We start from the raw sequence: 18,175 nt of genomic DNA, 5'->3' as shown, positions 1-18,175 counted from the left end.
AGAAGGAATCATGCAAGGGAAAAAGAAGTAGAATGAAAGAGTAAAAGGGTAATGGGGGGGAAGAGGTAAGCAAATGCAATGGGCAGGCAATTATACGAGATTGTTTGCCTAGATGAGATCTTGTGCAACGTTGGATATTTTCTCCTAAAGGTCTCTAGTATTCCGAATACTCGCAATCCTCCTAAAGGCCACTCCCTCCAAGACAAACGGTCAGTCACCACCACAGCACACGACCACTACGCACGCACGCACAACATCTTTGCCGTAGCAACGCTCAAGTGTATTCAACAAGTATATTACCACCAGTGTAATCAATGCCTCCAGTACTTTTCCTTCTATGACCACCTGCAATCACCGCACCCAATCCAGGGGCATCACAATGCCCTGCCACCGCATGCCACACTTACGACCCTCAAGAAAGAAAAATGAACAAAATAAAAGAAACTCTCTCCACCCAAACTTGCCAAGTTCCAACCGAGAAGCCAAAACCAAAACCAAAAGAAACCAGCCCTGCGCCGTGCGGGAACCATGAACAGAAGAATTGAGAGAGCTATGAGATATATGTGGTATGTGTTTGTATATATCACACGAAGATCCCCAACGGTGTGCTGTGAAACCCAGCCGTGTGTACATGAACAAGTATGTAAGGATGTGTGAAGCTTTTGCGTGTGTGTGATCTATGCAGCAAGGTGAGAAAAATAAACAAAAAATCAAAGCAAGCGTCAAAGTGTGATGACGAAGCGAATTAGGTGATCAAGGAGATATGTAAGTCGACCGTGAACGCCAGTGTTTGTTGCTTGTTGAGTGAGTGATAAGGAGAATGTGTTGACGTCGTAGAGACAGACGGGTAGGTGGGTACAATGTGATGGTAATAGATGATGATGATATGATGATGTTAATGATGATGCAGGCAGATCCCATGAGGTGTGCCGTCATTGCTGGAAAAATGCACGTTAAAAGGGGATAAAAGGGGGAGGGTATCTCAACAACAGACAAATCCAAAACACAGAGAGAAATGTCATTCCAAAAGTCATTCCGGCTCTCTTCCAGCCAGCCTTTCCACCGCATGTTCGCTGTATCGACAGCCATCATGGTATCTTTCGGGGCGGGGCTTTTTAACCCCCTCTCTTCAACCCCATCCCCTCCACGCCCAAGTTCGGCACCTCCACATCCTTCAGCCCCAAAACACCCTCACCCCTCCTCCGCTCCACAAAGCTGTTGCACTCGCTCACCACCAGACTCCACTCCGCCAGCGCTCTGCCAGTATACACCGCGCCCGAGGCATAAATCCCTACGGGTTTCTGAGCGCGGACGGCCAGGTGCAGACGGTTGACTTCGCTGTCGAACCCAGTAGGAGGAGGCGAACGCGCGCGTGCAAAAGGGCTGCCGTCTCGCATTTTTGCAGCAGAGCGAGTATCAACCAGCGGACCTTCATCATCAGACGACTCGCCAATGTGGAACATTGCAACGTTGCCGCCTGTTGAGCGGCGGCGGTTTGGGTTTTTTTCTGAGCTGGCTTCGCTTGAGAGCGGACGAGCGTTGCGGACGTGGCTGATTAGGCCTGTCTCTGATTGTCCGCTGCAGCGACGGGCGAAGGGTGAAAGTCCAGAGTTGATGACAGGCGAGCCAGGGCTGCTGTAGACCTCGCGGTTGAGAGGTCCATCGGAGGAGACGGCGGCGCAATTGAGAATCCTCGAATGAGCGGGAGCTGGAAGGCGAGGCCGGTACAGGACCATGTCGCGCTGGGGACCGACAGTGCCTTGCCATGTGAGAGCGAACCGGAACACAAAGGTGGCCGCATCAGAGACAGGGGCAGATCCGTTTGATGAACCCGAGTCGGATGTCGGCTTGGCGTTCATTGCGGAGTTCTGCTTTCCAGGCGGAGGAGGACCGGCCCGAGCTGCAGCGGCCGCAGCCGTTTCGCGCCTAGCTTGCTCGAGTTCTTCATCCCATGTCCGCTTGCCGTTTGTGGCACCATTAGGTAGGTGGGCCTGCGAAGCGGTAAAAGAGAGAACCTTGCCCAGAAGAGACCATCTCTTTTTGGAAGTCTCTTCGACCCTTATGCTCGACCTACTTTCAGTGCTGGTGGACTGGTAGTCGAAGGAGCCATCCATTCCTGGGAAGGAGGTGGTGAAGGAGTCAAAGCCAAGGTACAAGGGCGTCTGCGCCGGCTGAAATTCGCTTCGGATGATCAGGAATCGCTTGCCGGGTGTTGGGAGACACGGTGCTCTTGAAGGGGGCATACGACCCTCAGCTTCAGCAGTCTGCCACATCCAGAGATAGTGTGACCAGACGGCTCTCAATCGCTGTGCAACAAGCAGGAAGATTTTGCTACGTAATGGTCAGCACACCAGTACAAAGACCAGCGAGGAACAAAGGATGACTTACTTGTCCAGCTCATTGACACTTCCAGTGTCCCTGCAAACACGCCAACACAGGAGACGCATGTAGTAGGCGCGAACCATGGGACACCAGTGATTGAAAAACCTTTCAAAGGTCTCCTCCGTCAACAACCACTCGCAGCACAGTCGCTCCTTGCGTGCCGGATCAGCAACGATAGCATCCCACACTGAGTAAAGGAATGAGATGATACGAATCTCTGACATGGTGTTGTTGGAATCCATAATCAACTTGCTGACCTCGAACCAAAAGGGCCAATCGATATAGTTAACGAGTGAACTGCTAGGAGTATCAGGGGTGGCGATGCTGTTGTTCTGGTTATCCTGGTATGCGTTGAAAGCCGTGAGCGCCTCCTGGAGGAAGTCGCAAAGCATGAAGCAAGCGGCGTGGTCATATTTGGAGGTCCGCTTGGTAGCGGCGACCATGACGGCCATGAATGACTCGGCAAAATTATGTCTGATCTCGGATCCAACCACCGACTTCCCCGACAACATGTCCTTCAGCAGGGCAACAAGTCTGTTTTCGTCCATCCCCTTCAAGACATTGCTGGGTAGTGAGAGCCCAGTGGCTCCAGTCATGGTCGCGTCGGTACCATGGAGACTGTCGGCGATCGGTGGTCCTAACAATGCGTCCATAGAGGCCTGACGGTGAATCGCGCCATCCAAGGTCGAGAGAAGCTGAGCATGCACCAGGACGAAACCGGGAGCACGCGCCTTCTCAACTAGAGGAAGGCCTTGCGGCATGAAGTCAGCACAAAGGATGTGATAGTACTTGCAAAAGATATAGAACAAGTCGGTATCGCCTCCTCGCCATCTGGAGACCCAGGAACCGTGCCAGGCAGGCTTTGTCAGGGTGACGGGCGGCTTTGCTGCCATGCGCAACTTGTTGCCCAGTGTCTTGACTGACGTCCAACCCCACTGTCCAAGATGTGGTGGGAAGAGCGCCACAAGATCCTCACTCTCGCCTTTGCTCCTCCTTGGAAGCCCCAACTCGTCAGACGTCCGGCGCAGAAGGTCGCTATTCAATTGCCAAAGACGCACGAGAATGTCCGCTACCCCGGGAACGAAGAAAAAGGCATAGGCGCATGCCTTGCCACTCCAGTTGACCAAGCTAAGAGGCGCATGTCGTAGACACATCTTGTCTACTACGAGAGCCATCTGCCTGGCGAGGCTGTTGACGAACATGGTCCGGACATTATGCTCGGCGGATTGGGCGACAAAGTCAATGGCAGCCAACTCGGCCTCGTCTGCGGTAGACTGTGTTGACGATCGGCCGCGCACACGCTCCTCTGGCGAACGTTGAGATAGCGGCTGAAAAGAGCTGGTGCAGGACCTCCACTCTGGGCGCATCATGAGTATTGTAATGGTTTCGAGTAACGTCGGTCTGTCAACGCCTGCGACTGGCTGTAGATTAGTGCCCAACGTGGGAGGAGGGGGCGTCACAGGGCCGGTGCCCGCAGACGCGGCGAAAGCATTCCTATCCAGCCTGGACTGCCCAGCATCCAACATGTCCAAAAGGCCGTTCCACCATTTGTTCAAGATCGTTGCTCGGCGCTCAAAGTCTTCGGGGGCGAGCAGCTTTGTGTTCGTGTTGGATGGGTGGTGTGACGTGCTGCGGAGAAAAGGTACAAGCGTCGATCGTACTACGTTCATGCGCATGGGGGTCGAATTCTTGGCCACGAATCTCGAAAACTCGCTATCGAGCGTTCGGAAGGTCGACCATAGCGGGTCGCCGGACGTAGGGTGTGGCATTGTGATGCTCGTGTCTGCGGTTGAGTGGGATGCGTGTTCGGAGGTAGCTGCTGTAACAATGGTGTCCAGAGACGAATTCCTCGTTGTGGATGGGGCGTCGCTGTTGCTGCTCGAAACATCGTGTTTGGCATCCTTTGCTTGCAACAATTTTTTAGCGGGTGTGGTGGTCGGGGTGGACTGATTAACGGGCTTTGCCGCGGAAGTGCTGGTGTCAATGCCGGAGGACGCGTTGCTGTCAAGGTCACTTGATTTGGAGCTGATGACAGATGAAGCTGATATCGAGGTAGTTGACAAGCTTCTGGAGAACAAGACACTTTGGGGTCGCTGTTTTATCCGAGCCACAAAGCTGCTTGCCCGATGTAGAGCTCGACTACGGCTGCTGCTTTCTTGTGGCCGGCTGGCATCTGCGTCACCACCTGCCCCTGTGGCGCTCCCACTAACACCCCCATCGGACTTATCCCTCTTACTGCCAAGCCTGAGCAATCCTTCCACTTTGGACGGCCTGCGTCCTTCACTGTGCCCGCCCTCAACTGGCGATTGTTTTGTGAGGGTTTTGGGGGGTAGTGACGGGGACCTTGAAGACGGGATCCACGAGCGCCTCGCATAATCGGCAAAGGATTCTACATTGGCCGTCTTGGGTCTCTGCAATTCCTTTACATCCTCCAGCGCGGCCTCCTGCGTTCCGGTACCATGATTCGGCTTCGACAGTTTTCTGGTGCGACGGTCCTCGGCGGTCTCCTTGGCGTCATAGATCACAGTCGTGGTCGAACCAGGCATCCATGATCGCCGACGATCAATCATTGAGTTCCTATGAGAAAGGGATTCTCGGGCTGGCGACTTGGGAGGGATAATTGGGGCCGTCGACGTCGTGGTCGTGGTCGTGGTCGTAGTCGTCTTCGCTGTGGTCAGCTCGGTTGTGCTGACGGTTGAAATAGCGGGCGCAACGGGCGCAATAGCGGGCGGTGTCTCTGGCTCTGCGTCCTTGATTGTAACGACTGTTTCCTTCGAGGCCACACCACGCAAAGGCTCGATCTTGGAGCCAATGCTAAAAGACCGTCCAAGCTCTGCAGCAAAGTCTAGTGTAAGTGGAACATTGAGGTCGGGGAGGGTTGGGGGAGCGCTCGTGGGGGAGATGGGACTGGTGGGAGAGTTGAGCAAGTCGATGCGACTGGAAAGAGAGTTGCAGCGGCCGGAGGTAAAGAGGGTGGAAAGCCTGTGGATATGGGTCTCAGATGGACTGGTGGGCGACTTGGTCGTCTTCGTAAGTATCTGCGCAGACCCAGGCATCCCAGTGTCGAAGCCAGTGCGGGGGATGTCGAGTTTCAGCAAGCCTTCCGGCTTTGGGTCTACCGGTGTGTCGTTTCCGCTGGAGCTGAGCGCCGGAGTGATGCTGGTGATTGACGTCCGGTTGAGCCGCGATTTGCCCCTGCTAAAGGGCGTGCTTGGCTTGCTGGCTTGGTTACCGTCGTGGTCGGCCGTGGTTCGCGATTGGAGACTCTTTGGAGAGTCGAAAGCGTGCAGCGCTTTGGCCCTGCTGCCCTGTACTGGTCTCACGATGTCCATACCTCTACGGGCTGGCGGCGTGGGTACCGTATAGACTATCAGAATGAGGATAATCTGCGGTGGTGCTGGGATACTGCCGGATGCAAAATGCAGCAGCAAGCAGCAAGCAAGCAGCACAGAGCCAGCAGCAGGCAGTCAGACGGGACGGGGGAGCCTCGAGATTGGAACCCGGCCCAGGTAGGTAGCAGGGGGAGGGATATGGTTAGAAGTGCCCCTGGTTGGCTTCTGACTGGTGAGACTAGGTGCCGCCTCTGCCGGACTCTGGCAGCTATAGTGGTCGCAGTCAAGCAAACAGGGAAAAGGCCCGTCTGAAATGTAGCTATGTCTTAGAACATTGTATGATCACAGGGCGATTTGGATGATAGCAGTAACGGGCGGGATTGGGGGGGTCGGTTGGTGTTTGGTACTTGGTTGAGAGAGACAAGCTGTCTCTGGCCGGTAGAGAGTACCTATCTATACGCAGTAGACCAGTTTTGGCTGTAAGAGGTGTGGGCGGTATGGCTGGTGATTGGCGGGCAGTGGGATGATTTCCAGTTGTTTAATCCAGGGGCAAAAAAAAGGTACCAGGCTGTAGTGTATATTGAGTGGGTGGGCGGGGACCTGAGACAGGCTCGCTGAGACACTGGATGGCGGGCGGTACTAATGGTCCGAGGCGAGGTACCGTTGGATATCTTGACCTTTTCTTTTCCACTCCTTTCCCTTTGTGAAAGTCTAGTGTCTGTGTCGAAGTGAAGGAAGGGTGCTGTCGTCTCTCGCGTGTCTCTTTTCTTGTTCTGTAACAGCAAAGGTAAGGGGTGGTAGCGATCGGTATAACGGAGGGACAGGGCAATGCGAAATGAGGTATGCCAATGCTTGGTAGGTAGGTATGAATGGAGTGCCGTAGCCGTAGAGGGGAAAAGCTAGCCGCTGAAGACAGCCCGCCCTGTGATTGTTCCTTGTATGTGTAGTAGATGTTGTGTTGGGAGTGGTTGGTGGTGGTGGTAGTGGTGGTGGTGGTGGTGGTGGTGGTGGTGGTATGATTTCAGGAGCCGAGAGTGGTAACAACAACGGAAGTGATGTTCGGTAAGTATGTACGGTAAAGCGTGGTATTGGTGTAACTCGAGCAACAAAAGTAAATTAAACAAGTGAAAAATCAAGGCCAACCAGTCTCCGTCAGCTCATACTTGGTATCAACCGAACTGTCTGCGACTCGGTGTGAGGCAAGGAACGAAACGAAGAGACCAAGAAGAAACACAAAGCGTCTCGAGATTGAAGAGACTGCCTGGAGAGCATGAGAGGTCGAGTGAGAGGCAGCGAGAGGAAAGAGGACAGCGGCAATGGAAGGGAACCCTCCCTCCGCCTCCACTTCCCGCCGTCCACTCCAGTTTGTTGCTCTTGCCAATTCTTTTTTTTTTTTTTTTTTTTTTTTTTTTTTTTTTTTTTTTTTCAATGGTCATTCAGTCGTTCTTGCCCAATCTCCAATTCCACGGATGCAGAATGTGCACAACAATCCTCCAATCAATACTATGACTCGCGCTCCCGCAGTGGGGATTGCGTTCGTCAACATCACAATCTGGAGGCGCTTTCCCTGTGTGTGGTGGACACGGACTTGTACGTACAGCAAGTACCTCTAACAACACCGCATGGCTTGAAGAAAAATAAGTAGGCACGGCCAACCTGTTGCCTCAGAAGTGAGGAGCAATTGAGTCTGACCGGTACTATGACGCTGAGAATATTCGGACGAACCAAGCAAGGTACCATGTCATCCAAGCATTGGCCTTCTCGGACCATCTCCAGTTTCTCCAGTCTCTTCAGAACCTCTTCCTCCCCTATTCGCAAACTGTCGAGATGAGCACTGTTTTTCCAAGCACCGGTCCAGTATTTACACAGTAAAGGGAATTATAAATTACCGCGTATTGGGGTACAGATTTCTCACCCACGCCGCAAGATGTGAGGCTGCTGTGGGCTGCCAGCAGCAGCGGAAAAGCATGCCCTGCTGAAGCGTGGATCCCCATCATGTGCCAAGACCGCTTCAAGAGGGGCCGTCTAATCCACTTTAAGTATGGCCGACATGGATGCCAAGGCGTAGATATTACCTGATTTGGGCTTCAAAGCGCAACCGCCGAGCCAGCTTTCGGATCAAGAACACCGGGCGCTGTCAGTGTGTCGACGAACAGATTCTGCTTCCCTTCTCTTCCACTTCTTACTGGGGTTGTCCGCAGTAGAGTTTCCAATAGAAGAGGGGAAGGAAAAGAAAAAGAAAAAATAAAGAGAAAAAAATGTCCAAAATGAAATCATGAAAAAAGAGCCATCCAATATCCGCATGTTCATCCAATATGGGTGAGGTATGCAACGTAACAAACAGTCCGGTCTGGGGTTGCATTTGTCGGCTTCAAAATCGGGTTCCTAGAAACAGCGAGCTTTGAATGGAAGGAAAGGAAGTTCACAACCACTCCCGGCCTCTCGCTCGATCATCGATCTGAACAAAAAAAAAAAGACCCACATCCACCACGGATATCCGCCCATAAATACCCAAGACAAACGAACCGAGGTTGTCCCTGGAAATGTACTGGGACATCCGCTGGAAAAGCAGGAACTGAATTGACACAATGGAAAATGCACATGCTGATCTGGGGAACATATCCAACTTTGACTCTTCCCCACACTTGCTATCTGCCAACGCCAAAAACCGTCTCTTTGCTTGTTGATTCTCGAAACATCACTGTCTTGGATCGGGACAAAGTTTGAGTTTGGCAGAAGGAACCTTAGGGAAGGATCCTGGGCGCTACAAGATGATAGGATGCGCCCGCTAAGCAACCGCTAAGATTGACCACTACGTCATCGACGCCGGTCAGGGGGGGGGGGGGGGGCAGGCAACAACTGGAAATCAAACAAAATCCCCACCAAAGTCGCACACCTCCTCCATGTTCATTCCCTTCCATCGAACACTGACAGGGAGGAATGAAAAAGAGACCCGCTCCCGCTTCATCCCCGTTGCTACCTCATGGAAATTGAACGACTTCCGATTCCCGATAGAACGGGCCCTTTTCCTGATCCCTCCCTAGCTAGCTTCCAAGACTCCTTTTATATACTCACTAACGCTGCAATGATCTGTTCGCTTACGATTCTATGGGACGACGCTATCGAAAAAGAAACTTTGCCAGAAACACACAACGGTTAGCTTCATCGGTTATTCGCCCGTCCAGCGCGGGTTTACTACACTATACAAATCTGCAGACCAACACAGCCAGACCACAGGGCATGCTTCCAACCTAACAATCTTGGCTTCTCTAGCTTCATGTTCGGGGTTCCCTCGCTGTGTGGTGCACAGCCGAACACGAGAGAGGAATCCGTATCACAATACACAGCAGGGACATGGAAGCAGTATACACTAGAGCTTGACCGACCGGATGCCTCCTAAAGCCCGGGGAATGGTGATCCGGCCCTAGTCGAGCGAGTCCGGGTGCAACGATAAACCACGTGTACTCAAACTTCTCATTTTCTTCCAGGAATCCCAGAGGACCACAAAATCCCGATATCGAAAAGAAAGCCAAGAACACTCCATTCACAAACTATTTACCCCCTTCGCTCGCCGAACCAGCCGCCGCCGCTCGTCCATTGCTGGGTTGTCTTAACTGGTTTGAAACATATCCACTACAAGCACAAAAGGAAGTGGTGGAAAAGCGGTCAGGCTATGCGCTTGGAAACAACAAGTCCTCCTCAAAAGTCGGCCGGCACTTGGGTCTTGGGAGAGCGCCTCATGTCGGGCACCGCGATACGCCTCCCATCCATACCACTTAATTGTTCACTGTAGGCTTCCATCACAAAAAGTGCCGGGTAACCTCCTCGAAGGCGTCCGTCCAATTTGCATGCAAGCCGCTTTCTGCGGCAGAGATTGAGCCATGGAGCTACAAACTGCACAATCACAACGCCACACATACTCTTCACCCGATGGCAATGCCGCCTCATTTTTACTTTGGGATATCTACTGTCAATATTCACCAAACCCTCCATCCTCAGGCAGCGCAGTCTGGCCCAAGGTAGCTGCTACAACTCGGTCTCAGCGAGCCCGCAGCCTCAGCTGTCGTACAACCGGAACTGTTAGCTGAAGTTCTGCGGGCACAACAGAAAATACAAAAAGCGTGCAGCAAGGAAATACGGCATGATGGCCTCACTCGTTCGGATTATCGGTCGGTTTAGTCGGTTGGTTCATTGCCGTCTTCAGTTTGTTTCCGTTGGTTCTTGACCTGTAGTTCAGCAGAGATCGGCAACGAGCCGCGCGGGCTAATCCAATCCTACCCACAGCTTTCCTCAACGAGCCGCGCGATTGCGTCCACAGATCGACATACCTCTTTTTTTCTCCAGACCTCTTTATACATCACGGCCAAACCCAGGATACTTAGGGCCAATTGCCCAGAAGGACTTCATACACACACATGGGACTATCTATGCGACGACCAACGACACGGACAGGACGATGCAGTTCGGAACCCGAGACATGCCGGGAAATCCATTATTGCTTCGCTAGTGCCAGATAACAAGAAACTTCAAAAACGTGGGAAGACAACGCACGATAGGGAATTACTGAGAACTAAAAGATCTTCACTCGGTATTGGGTTTAATAAGACCGTGAACCAGTGAGAAGGCCGTTGTGAAAGAGGTTGGGATGGAACCCCCACGTCTATCATTGAGAGCTATGGCGTGCGTGGTTACCTACGTAAAGATAGAGATGCCTTTCCAGTGTGTGCCAATGGCCTACATCGTAGCCCTTGCCGGATTTACATAACCGCCCGTGGAATTCCATACGTCCCGTCCCGGTATAGTGAACTAGACATACATGAGTAGTTCGGTGATGGCAGCAGTGAGTTGCTTCTCAGCACATGTCATACATGTACCGATACGGCTATGCAGTGAGTGCTTCTTTCGAAGGGAGCTGAACATGTATGTAACATGTCTATTCAGCTGAGCTCCCATTTGCTTGGTCAGATAACGCGGCGGCGGCCGCTCGCGGCACAGAACTTTCAAACAGCAAGACGAGCTAGAAGCAAAGGTGGCGAGACCACCTCACTCAATCAATGTCATCAACTCGTTTTCGGTTGGCGCCCAGTCAGAGAGAAAGAAGAAGAACAAGATAACCTGACTTGAGCCCCCATTAAAGTTTAACTGCGTCAGAGCACGGAACATGAACACAAAAAGACAAGGAACATTCGTCCGACGAAGTTGGAACGTGGGGTGAGACAACTTTTCTAAAGTTGTATGACACAGCATTTAGATTCAGGATTTCGTGCACTAGTTCTAGCACCACAGATGCACAAGCAAATGAAAGAAAAAGAGGGACCCTAAGCCCGACAGTTCCGAGGAGAGACATTATGAAGCAAGACATGATGGTTCTCCAAGTAGGCAGAAGGGAGTGCAACTTGTTGAACAGTTAGTTGCAGGCTGTTGTGACTTTCCCGATATAAGTTAATATGTTCAATGGGCTTACAACAACATCTGGATATCCCTCGTGGCGCAATTGGCTAGCGCGTCAGACTGTTAATCTGGAGGCTGTAAGTTCGATCCTTACCGAGGGAGATCAACATTCTCTTTTTGAATTTTTGCACTTATCTCACCTTTTGTGTATTGTCTGTTCTCTGACGATTGATGAACCTTTTTCTTTCTGAAAGTTTATCTGGATAATGAATAATCATGGTGCTGTGTGAAGGGACTGGTTCTCGATATGTGGTTTTATTGAAAACCCCCATCTCGAGATGTTGATTTGTTCATCGAAGAACCCCATCACCAAGCGACAAAATGCCTTTTGCCATTACTTTTCTTGACGCCATTTGAAGAAACATAGCCGTGAACGACCAAAACCTTTTCAGGATGATCGTACCATGATAGCCCACCATCATCGAGACCCCCCGTCTTCAAGACTCGTTCCATCAACCTCACGATATTAGTTACCTCTCTAGTCCGAGTCTCTGGCCCGAGCGCCTGCACGGAACAACCCGCATCCAAACCTCCTTCTCTCACCACACCCTCACGGGAACATGCTTCCAACGAGTTCACGAGTCACGACAGTTTACTTGCATCCCAGGCTTCTCAGTCGCGGGAAACTGCATAGAACTTTTCGAAAATGCATTCCTAATGCCCGAGTCTCCGAACACTCCACATGTACATACATACATACAGCTGCGGACAGTTTAAGTTTCAGTTTCAGTGGCATGGGCTGGGCTTGACGAGAATGCAATCGCCCTTTTTCAAAACCGTTGAAAAGTAGGTAGGTAGCTTCCCGATGGCATACATACCTAGTGACGGCGGAGGCGGAGGCGGTGAAAGGAGGAGTGCCGAGGATCCATGGAACAACGGTAAAAGAAGCCACCACGTGAATGGGATGCGTTCCGGAGGTTGTACGATACATGCAAAGTATGGATGGGATGGGTATGGGCTGTTTGGACGTGATGGGGAAAGAGACCGGGGAGTCTCATCAGGTTGGATGGATATCCTACATTTATGGTCCAGTCAAGACGACCACGAGAGAGAGAGGGGACATGGCGAAATAGATCATTGTGAGAGGAGGGAAGCTATACTGAACTGCTTCATGGTGTTAGAGAACGACAGGCCAGGTAGGTCCGTAGTAGGTGGATGAGAGCATTCTTGATGCTCGCCGGGAGCAATGACTGGAGAAATCTGGTTTTATGTCAGAGTAGAACGGTTTTAAGGAATCTGTATTGTGAACCCGAAGTGTAGAAGAACACCATCCCAATATGTTGGCTTCGTGTATTCAGAATCTTCTCAAGTGTGCTGACCTTGTAAGAGTGATGCCAGAGTTTTGTGATGTTGCTGACTTGGCAATCATATTGCTCAATGCTTGTTTCCCAAAGAGCAAGTGATTATCGAGTGATCAGAACAAGAATATGGAACTCAAGGTTGACTCCATCACCAACCTAATTGTGATGAGACGGCAGAAATGGAAATGATTTTGGTTGCCGTTGCAGTGACGTTGAGGCGTGAAATGGAATGGAACCTAACAGCCCGTGAACCCCTGAACGACAGGCAGGGGAAAGCCAGCGCCCAGTGGACGAGCGGACAATCTTGACCCCACCTGCCCCACAAAATTTCGAGTTCAAGGTCTCCTCTTATCGATAAGCGCCGTTCTGGAATTTCTTTGCTCGACCATCACGACGACGATTTGCAGGTGAAGGAGACAGTCCCCAGTCCACATCACCACCTTGCGGTACCTATCCAATCCACCCACTACCGTCATCGCATAACCAGACCGCCAAAATGCTCCGCCAAGTGTACGTCAATCGATCATGACAATGGAACATACCGAACATTAGCTGACAGTTCTCTTCTCCGCACAGCAAGCCGCGGACAGCCCGTTCCAAGAGGGCGCTCGAGAAGCGTGCCCCCAAGGTCAATGAGAACCCCAAGACCGCCCTCTTCCTTCGCGGCACCACCTGCAGCCAAGTCGTATGTCACCTCCTCCATATCCTCTCCTCCTATATATGATGGTATCATCAAAATCTAATACAGTCCGCAGACCCAAGATGCCATGCAAGATCTCTACTCGCTGCGCCAAACCCACGCCAAGCGCTTCCACAAGAAGAACCCCGTCCACCCCTTCGAGGACGCCAGCTCCCTGACCTTCTTCTCTGAGAAGAACGACACCTCGCTCATCCTCTTCGGCTCCAGCAGCAAGAAGAGGCCCCACACCATCACCTTCTGCCGCACCTTCGACTACAAGATGCTCGACATGCTCGAGTTCTACCTCGACCCCGAGACCTTCCGCAGCATTGCCCAGTTCAAGACCAAGAAGGTGCCCGTAGGCACCAAGCCTTTGATGGTGTTCGCCGGTACTGCTTTGTATGTCCCCCGATTCTTGTGACAAAGAGGAAGGAGTAGTGAATGAACGTCAGCTAACCGAGTACCACAGCGAATCCCCCGTCCCCAACGCCTTCACCACCGCCAAATCCATGCTCATCGACTTCTTCCGCGGCGAGCCCTCAGACAAGATCGACGTTGAGGGTCTGCAGTACTGCGTTGTCGTTTCCGCCGACGAGCCCACTTCCTCCTCCACCGATCCCTCGGACCCCTCGACAAAACCCACCCTCCACCTGCGCGCCTACCTGATCCGCACCAAGCGTTCCGGCCAGAAGCTCCCCCGAGTCGAAGTCGAGGAGCACGGCCCCCGCATGGACTTCCGCCTCGGTCGCCTCCAGCAGCCCGACGCGGACATGCTCAAGGCTGCGATGCGCAAGCCCAAGACCAACGAGGAGCGCACCAAGAAGAACATCAGCATGGACAGCATCGGTGACAAGATTGGTAGGATCCATATGGGCAAGCTGGATCTCAGCGAGTTGCAGACGAGAAAGATGAAGGGTCTCAAGAGGAGCAGGGATGTGGTGGATGAGGACTTTGATGATGCGGATATGCCGATGGAGGGCGTCAAGGAGGTCAGTGACAGGATCGTGGGGCCGAGGAAGAAGAAGGCGAGGGATGTCGTTGAGTTTTGAGTTGAGCAAGAGTAGGGAGACGGGAGAATGAGGGGTTGAGGGGATGAAGAAGAAGGCAGGCAGGGAGGAGGTTTAATCTTTTTTCTCTCACAATTGTTGCGATCATCCACCAAGACACAAGGCGTTTTTGGGAGTTTTTAGTTTTATTACTTTACTTTATCTTATATCATTGGCTGCTGCTGCTCTTGGGGAAGATGAACATTCATGCCAGATCAGATCATCAACAGAAAAGAAGAGATGACCAAAGCTGGAGTTATTGATGGATGATGGGTTGTTCGTGAAGTTGCCTTGCCAAAGCTTGTAGACCTAGACATCTATCTAGCATATACGTGATATTTATACCAACCAACATATGGGACCATAGGATCAACCGATCGACCGGCCGAATTTGCCGCTACAGCTTTGTTTGGAAGAATCTAGTATTGTCAGCACTCGCTGCCTACTATCACATGGCACTCATGCTATTTCCCTCTTCTACCTGGATACCTTGCTACCTTGCTACCTTGCTACCTTGCTACCTTGCAACTATCTATAATCATAGAAAAAAGACAATGCCATAATCATGTACAACCATAGGAAAACCTATGAACTATTCCCTGTTTCGATCTTTGGTTTGGAAACGTCTATAAGGGGTGTCGGTGAGGCAGTCTGCAGACTGATTTAGTACAAAATTATGAAACCAAATATCCATGCCGAGAACGATTGATTAGTGTATATGTTGACTGACTACAAGGTTATGAATGAAATGCCTGTACCAGAAATTGTGTTTGTTAGAGCAGAGTTGTATCAATCAATGATGGCTTCCTTATGCTTGTCTATAAAGAGACTAAAGCCAGTCCCACCAAAGAGTTAAGACTCGAGATTATGTGCTATAGACAAGTTCAGTATTGCTAAAAATTCTCGAGACACTTGGAGCCACCTGCAGAGAGTTGATGATTATAAAAAGCAGGGAAACGGCATGGTGTCTTCCTATACCATCCTGAGCTGAGATATGTAGGTATTGTATCATATTTGCTACAGTCGATAAGTACCAAAATCCCTACCCACTACAGTAGTAAATAAGGTTTCACATCTGACTGACTGTTCAAATAAAAAGGGCATCCGAAGCTTCAAAAAAATCTCTTTCTCCAATCAATCATCTCTTCTCCACAAGGGTATCATCCAACATCCACCTTCCAGCTTCCGAAGTCTCCCCGCCATCTCAACCCCAGGCTAAATCACCCCCCTTCTTCAGATCCCCAGTTCTATGTCTTCTTGTTTCCTTTATATAGTATAGTGAAGAATTTCCCTCAACGCCTCTGCTATGGTTTAGTATGAAAAAAAAAAAAAAAAAGACAATGATGTTGTAATGTTCTTTCCAATCTTTGGCGCCCCAGCCTGGCGCGTGTCTATGTCAAAGTTATATATGTTTGACGCTCTTCTTTCGACTCGGTGATGCCTTGTCAGCGGTGCTGAAATGGCTGACATCGGGGGATTCTCCAACGAGGAGGGGGGGGGAGCCACGTATCTGCTCCCCTCCTCGGTTAGGTTCGGTTCCGCCGGTTTGATAGGCGCGGCACTTGACGTCTGCGTCCGACAACGCCCGCCGCCCCGGTGCGTGACACCACTAGATATCAACCAGTGTCCCACTTCGATCGTATTCGTATTCCCGGAAGCCTACTTAAAAGGGACCACCTCCTAGGCGTGTGTTCCTCTTGTTCTCGGGGTTTTGCCTCCTCGCTTTGGTTTTCATACCGTCCGTCACCTTTGGTTGTGTCACGTTCTTGTTAATGGCTGTTTACTCAGGGAACTTCAGGAATGCTTCTCGTCGAGTTCCCCGTCTGGCACAGCAACTCAATATGCCGGTAATAGCTATGTTCACTCTGATCCTTCAGCGCCTGTTCCTCCGCGTACCAATCTGCCCCCCACACCTCAGGGGGTATCGTCGAGCTGCCGTCCGGCGTTTCGTACAGCGCAATCCGCATCGCCCATTCCAGGTGCGGCCACCATTTGCTGTAGGCCTCTGGGCCAAAGTAGTCGCTGTTGAAGAGAGACACCACGCCCAAAACTTCTCGGCGAGCCATGCCGTGCAGCCACCATACTGAGTCGAGGGACTTGAGGAGGGCGAAGAAACATGCGAGAATGGCAAGGGCCCGTGGGCGGCGCTCTTCTAGCAATTCGATGAAGCGCTTGGACACAGTTGCTGGAAACGCTAGCGGCGCGCCTTTATGGGGGATTTTATGCGCCCAGTTGAGCACAGCGACGGCATGCTGGTATGCTTGGCGAGTGCTGGTCACCAGTTCAGGGGAGGCAGGTACTCGGCGCTGTTGAAAGGGTTGTCCGGGTGAATCGGGGTGTAACAATGCTGGTTCTGAGGGGTTGGCCATTTCTTCCAACTCTTCACTCAAATCATCTAGAAGATGGCCGAAGAAGGTCTGACGGTCAAGTCCCAAGTCGAGTTGCAAGACGACTTGGGAGTTGATCACTTCTGTCACTACGGGACTGGTGCGTAGCCATGGCCAGGAGGCGGCGGTGACAGCCTTGACGCCCTGGAAGGAGTGGAACCACGAGAAGGGGATCGAGTAGCACCCAGCTGCTGTGTATCGGCCTTGCTTGTTGAAATCCTCGGTGTAGTTCCCGGTTGCTTGAGCGAGGTTCAATTCGTCTTTCATGAAGACGCGGGTGGCTGTTGATTGGAAAGCGATGAGGGAGGCGGTTAGGAAAAGGGATTCAGCGTTGGTACTGTCGATGCCCTTGGTAAGTGTGGCGCTGTATTCGGCCAGGGAGGCCGCCATGTATGCGTGCGAGGCGCGGACCAGGTCCTTGTCGTTTGGGGATTGGCTTCGCAGATGAAGGGCAGCGACGGCGAGGATGGCATCTGTGAGGTGTTGAGAGCCCGAAAAAGCCATGCCTGGCACGGTAATCTTCCATATGTGCTCCGTAGTGGGGGCGGTGAAGGTAAAGGTCTTGCATGTCATGGCGGTGTAGTGATGCATCAATCTCAACTCGAGCATTCGGTGGGCGACCGGAGTGGTTGTCGAGAGAGCTTGGGAGGGTGGTGAGCGGCATAGGGGCGGTGCTCGTTGGAAGCGCGATGTTGACGCATTCGATACGGACTCGGCGCCGGGAGAATATGCCGGAGTATACGGGGTTCCGGCGGCGGTCGACGGACTCGAGACGGAGGCAGTTTGGGCAGCTTGGAGCTCGGCGATGATTTCAGGATGTTCAAAGTCGCAGGGGACGCCGTGCTTGACGCAGTTGCCGCATCGAGGATGCACCTCATCGCACTAGGTGGAGGTGGAAGAACAAGAAAGGGTTAGCCATGTTTTGATGTCTGGCTGTTTTTCCTGGGAAATCATAGATACCTTGATCTTCCTCGATTTGCAGCGGCGGCAACCCGCCCTCGACTTTTTGTGGGAACGACGCGGAGGCATCTTGATGTTTTGGTTGTTTGTTGTACTGGTATCTCTTATTGGATTAATGCCTTTGGTGGCGGTTTGGAAGAACCCAGGGTTCCATGTTACTGTGGCCGGGTAAGTAGCTGGACTGCAATTGTCGGGCTGAAGTGACGAGGAGACCACAGTGAAGCTTTTGACGAGAGAAGCAACTGAAGAGACAACAAGAATCGAATTTGGGAGGAGGATCTCGGTAATGGACGCGCAATTCCCGTCCCCGTCAATGCCCCCGTCGTTACCCGAGTGGTTAGATGACCCGACCCTATACCTAAAGCTTCCTAACCCAGTGGTCCGTGTATTTATATAGAAAATCGATCCGACCTACCAAAATGAAAAGTTAACACAATTACTGCAAAACGTATTCGTATAGAGTTACTTTAATAATAATATTAAGTAGGATTATTTCTCCTTATAAGGCTTACAGTCTCCTTTTGTCCAATATTTCGGTAATACTATTATAAACGAAATCAAATTTAATACTATTAATACGTCTACCTATATAGGGAATAATATGCACATAAAAATTTCCCTACGGAGAAAGATCTTT

The 18,175-nt window shown here is 51.5% G+C and overlaps 3 protein-coding genes and 2 non-coding genes across 5 annotated transcripts; 2 read left to right on the top strand and 3 right to left on the bottom strand.

Moving 5' to 3' along the window:
- Positions 1-122: 122 nt before the first annotated feature.
- On the bottom strand, positions 123-6,178 carry NCU08597 (hypothetical protein). Its single transcript, XM_958649.2, has 2 exons — positions 2,389-6,178; positions 123-2,331 (listed from the first exon to the last, which is right to left on the bottom strand). The coding sequence occupies exons 1-2, from the start codon at positions 5,712-5,714 to the stop codon at positions 1,116-1,118; spliced, it is 4,542 nt and encodes a 1,513-aa protein (XP_963742.1). The 5' UTR covers positions 5,715-6,178; the 3' UTR covers positions 123-1,115.
- Positions 6,179-9,261: 3,083 nt separating this feature from the next.
- Positions 9,262-10,435, bottom strand: NCU14049. The gene has a single exon (XR_897806.1). It is a non-coding gene; the product is annotated as a ncrg67 (non-coding RNA).
- Positions 10,436-11,193: 758 nt separating this feature from the next.
- NCU15072 lies at positions 11,194-11,267 on the top strand. Its single transcript has one exon. It is a non-coding gene; the product is annotated as a tRNA-Asn (tRNA).
- Positions 11,268-12,860: 1,593 nt separating this feature from the next.
- Positions 12,861-14,557, top strand: NCU08595 (ribosome biogenesis protein). Its single transcript, XM_958647.3, has 4 exons — positions 12,861-12,976; positions 13,043-13,151; positions 13,222-13,544; positions 13,615-14,557. Exons 1-4 carry the CDS (start codon positions 12,963-12,965, stop codon positions 14,192-14,194), a joined length of 1,026 nt encoding a protein of 341 aa, XP_963740.1. The 5' UTR covers positions 12,861-12,962; the 3' UTR covers positions 14,195-14,557.
- A 623-nt stretch (positions 14,558-15,180) lies between these two features.
- On the bottom strand, positions 15,181-17,793 carry NCU08594 (hypothetical protein). Its single transcript, XM_958646.2, has 2 exons — positions 17,539-17,793; positions 15,181-17,460 (listed from the first exon to the last, which is right to left on the bottom strand). Exons 1-2 carry the CDS (start codon positions 17,605-17,607, stop codon positions 15,976-15,978), a joined length of 1,554 nt encoding a protein of 517 aa, XP_963739.1. The 5' UTR covers positions 17,608-17,793; the 3' UTR covers positions 15,181-15,975.
- Between the last annotated feature and the right edge of the window lie 382 nt (positions 17,794-18,175).

The sequence above is a fragment of the Neurospora crassa genome, linkage group I (genome assembly GCF_000182925.2).
Source record: "Neurospora crassa OR74A linkage group I, whole genome shotgun sequence".
NCBI lineage: Eukaryota > Fungi > Ascomycota > Sordariomycetes > Sordariales > Sordariaceae > Neurospora > Neurospora crassa.
The sequence above is the reverse complement of the archived record's forward strand: the minus strand, read 5'-3'. Positions and strand labels throughout refer to the sequence as shown.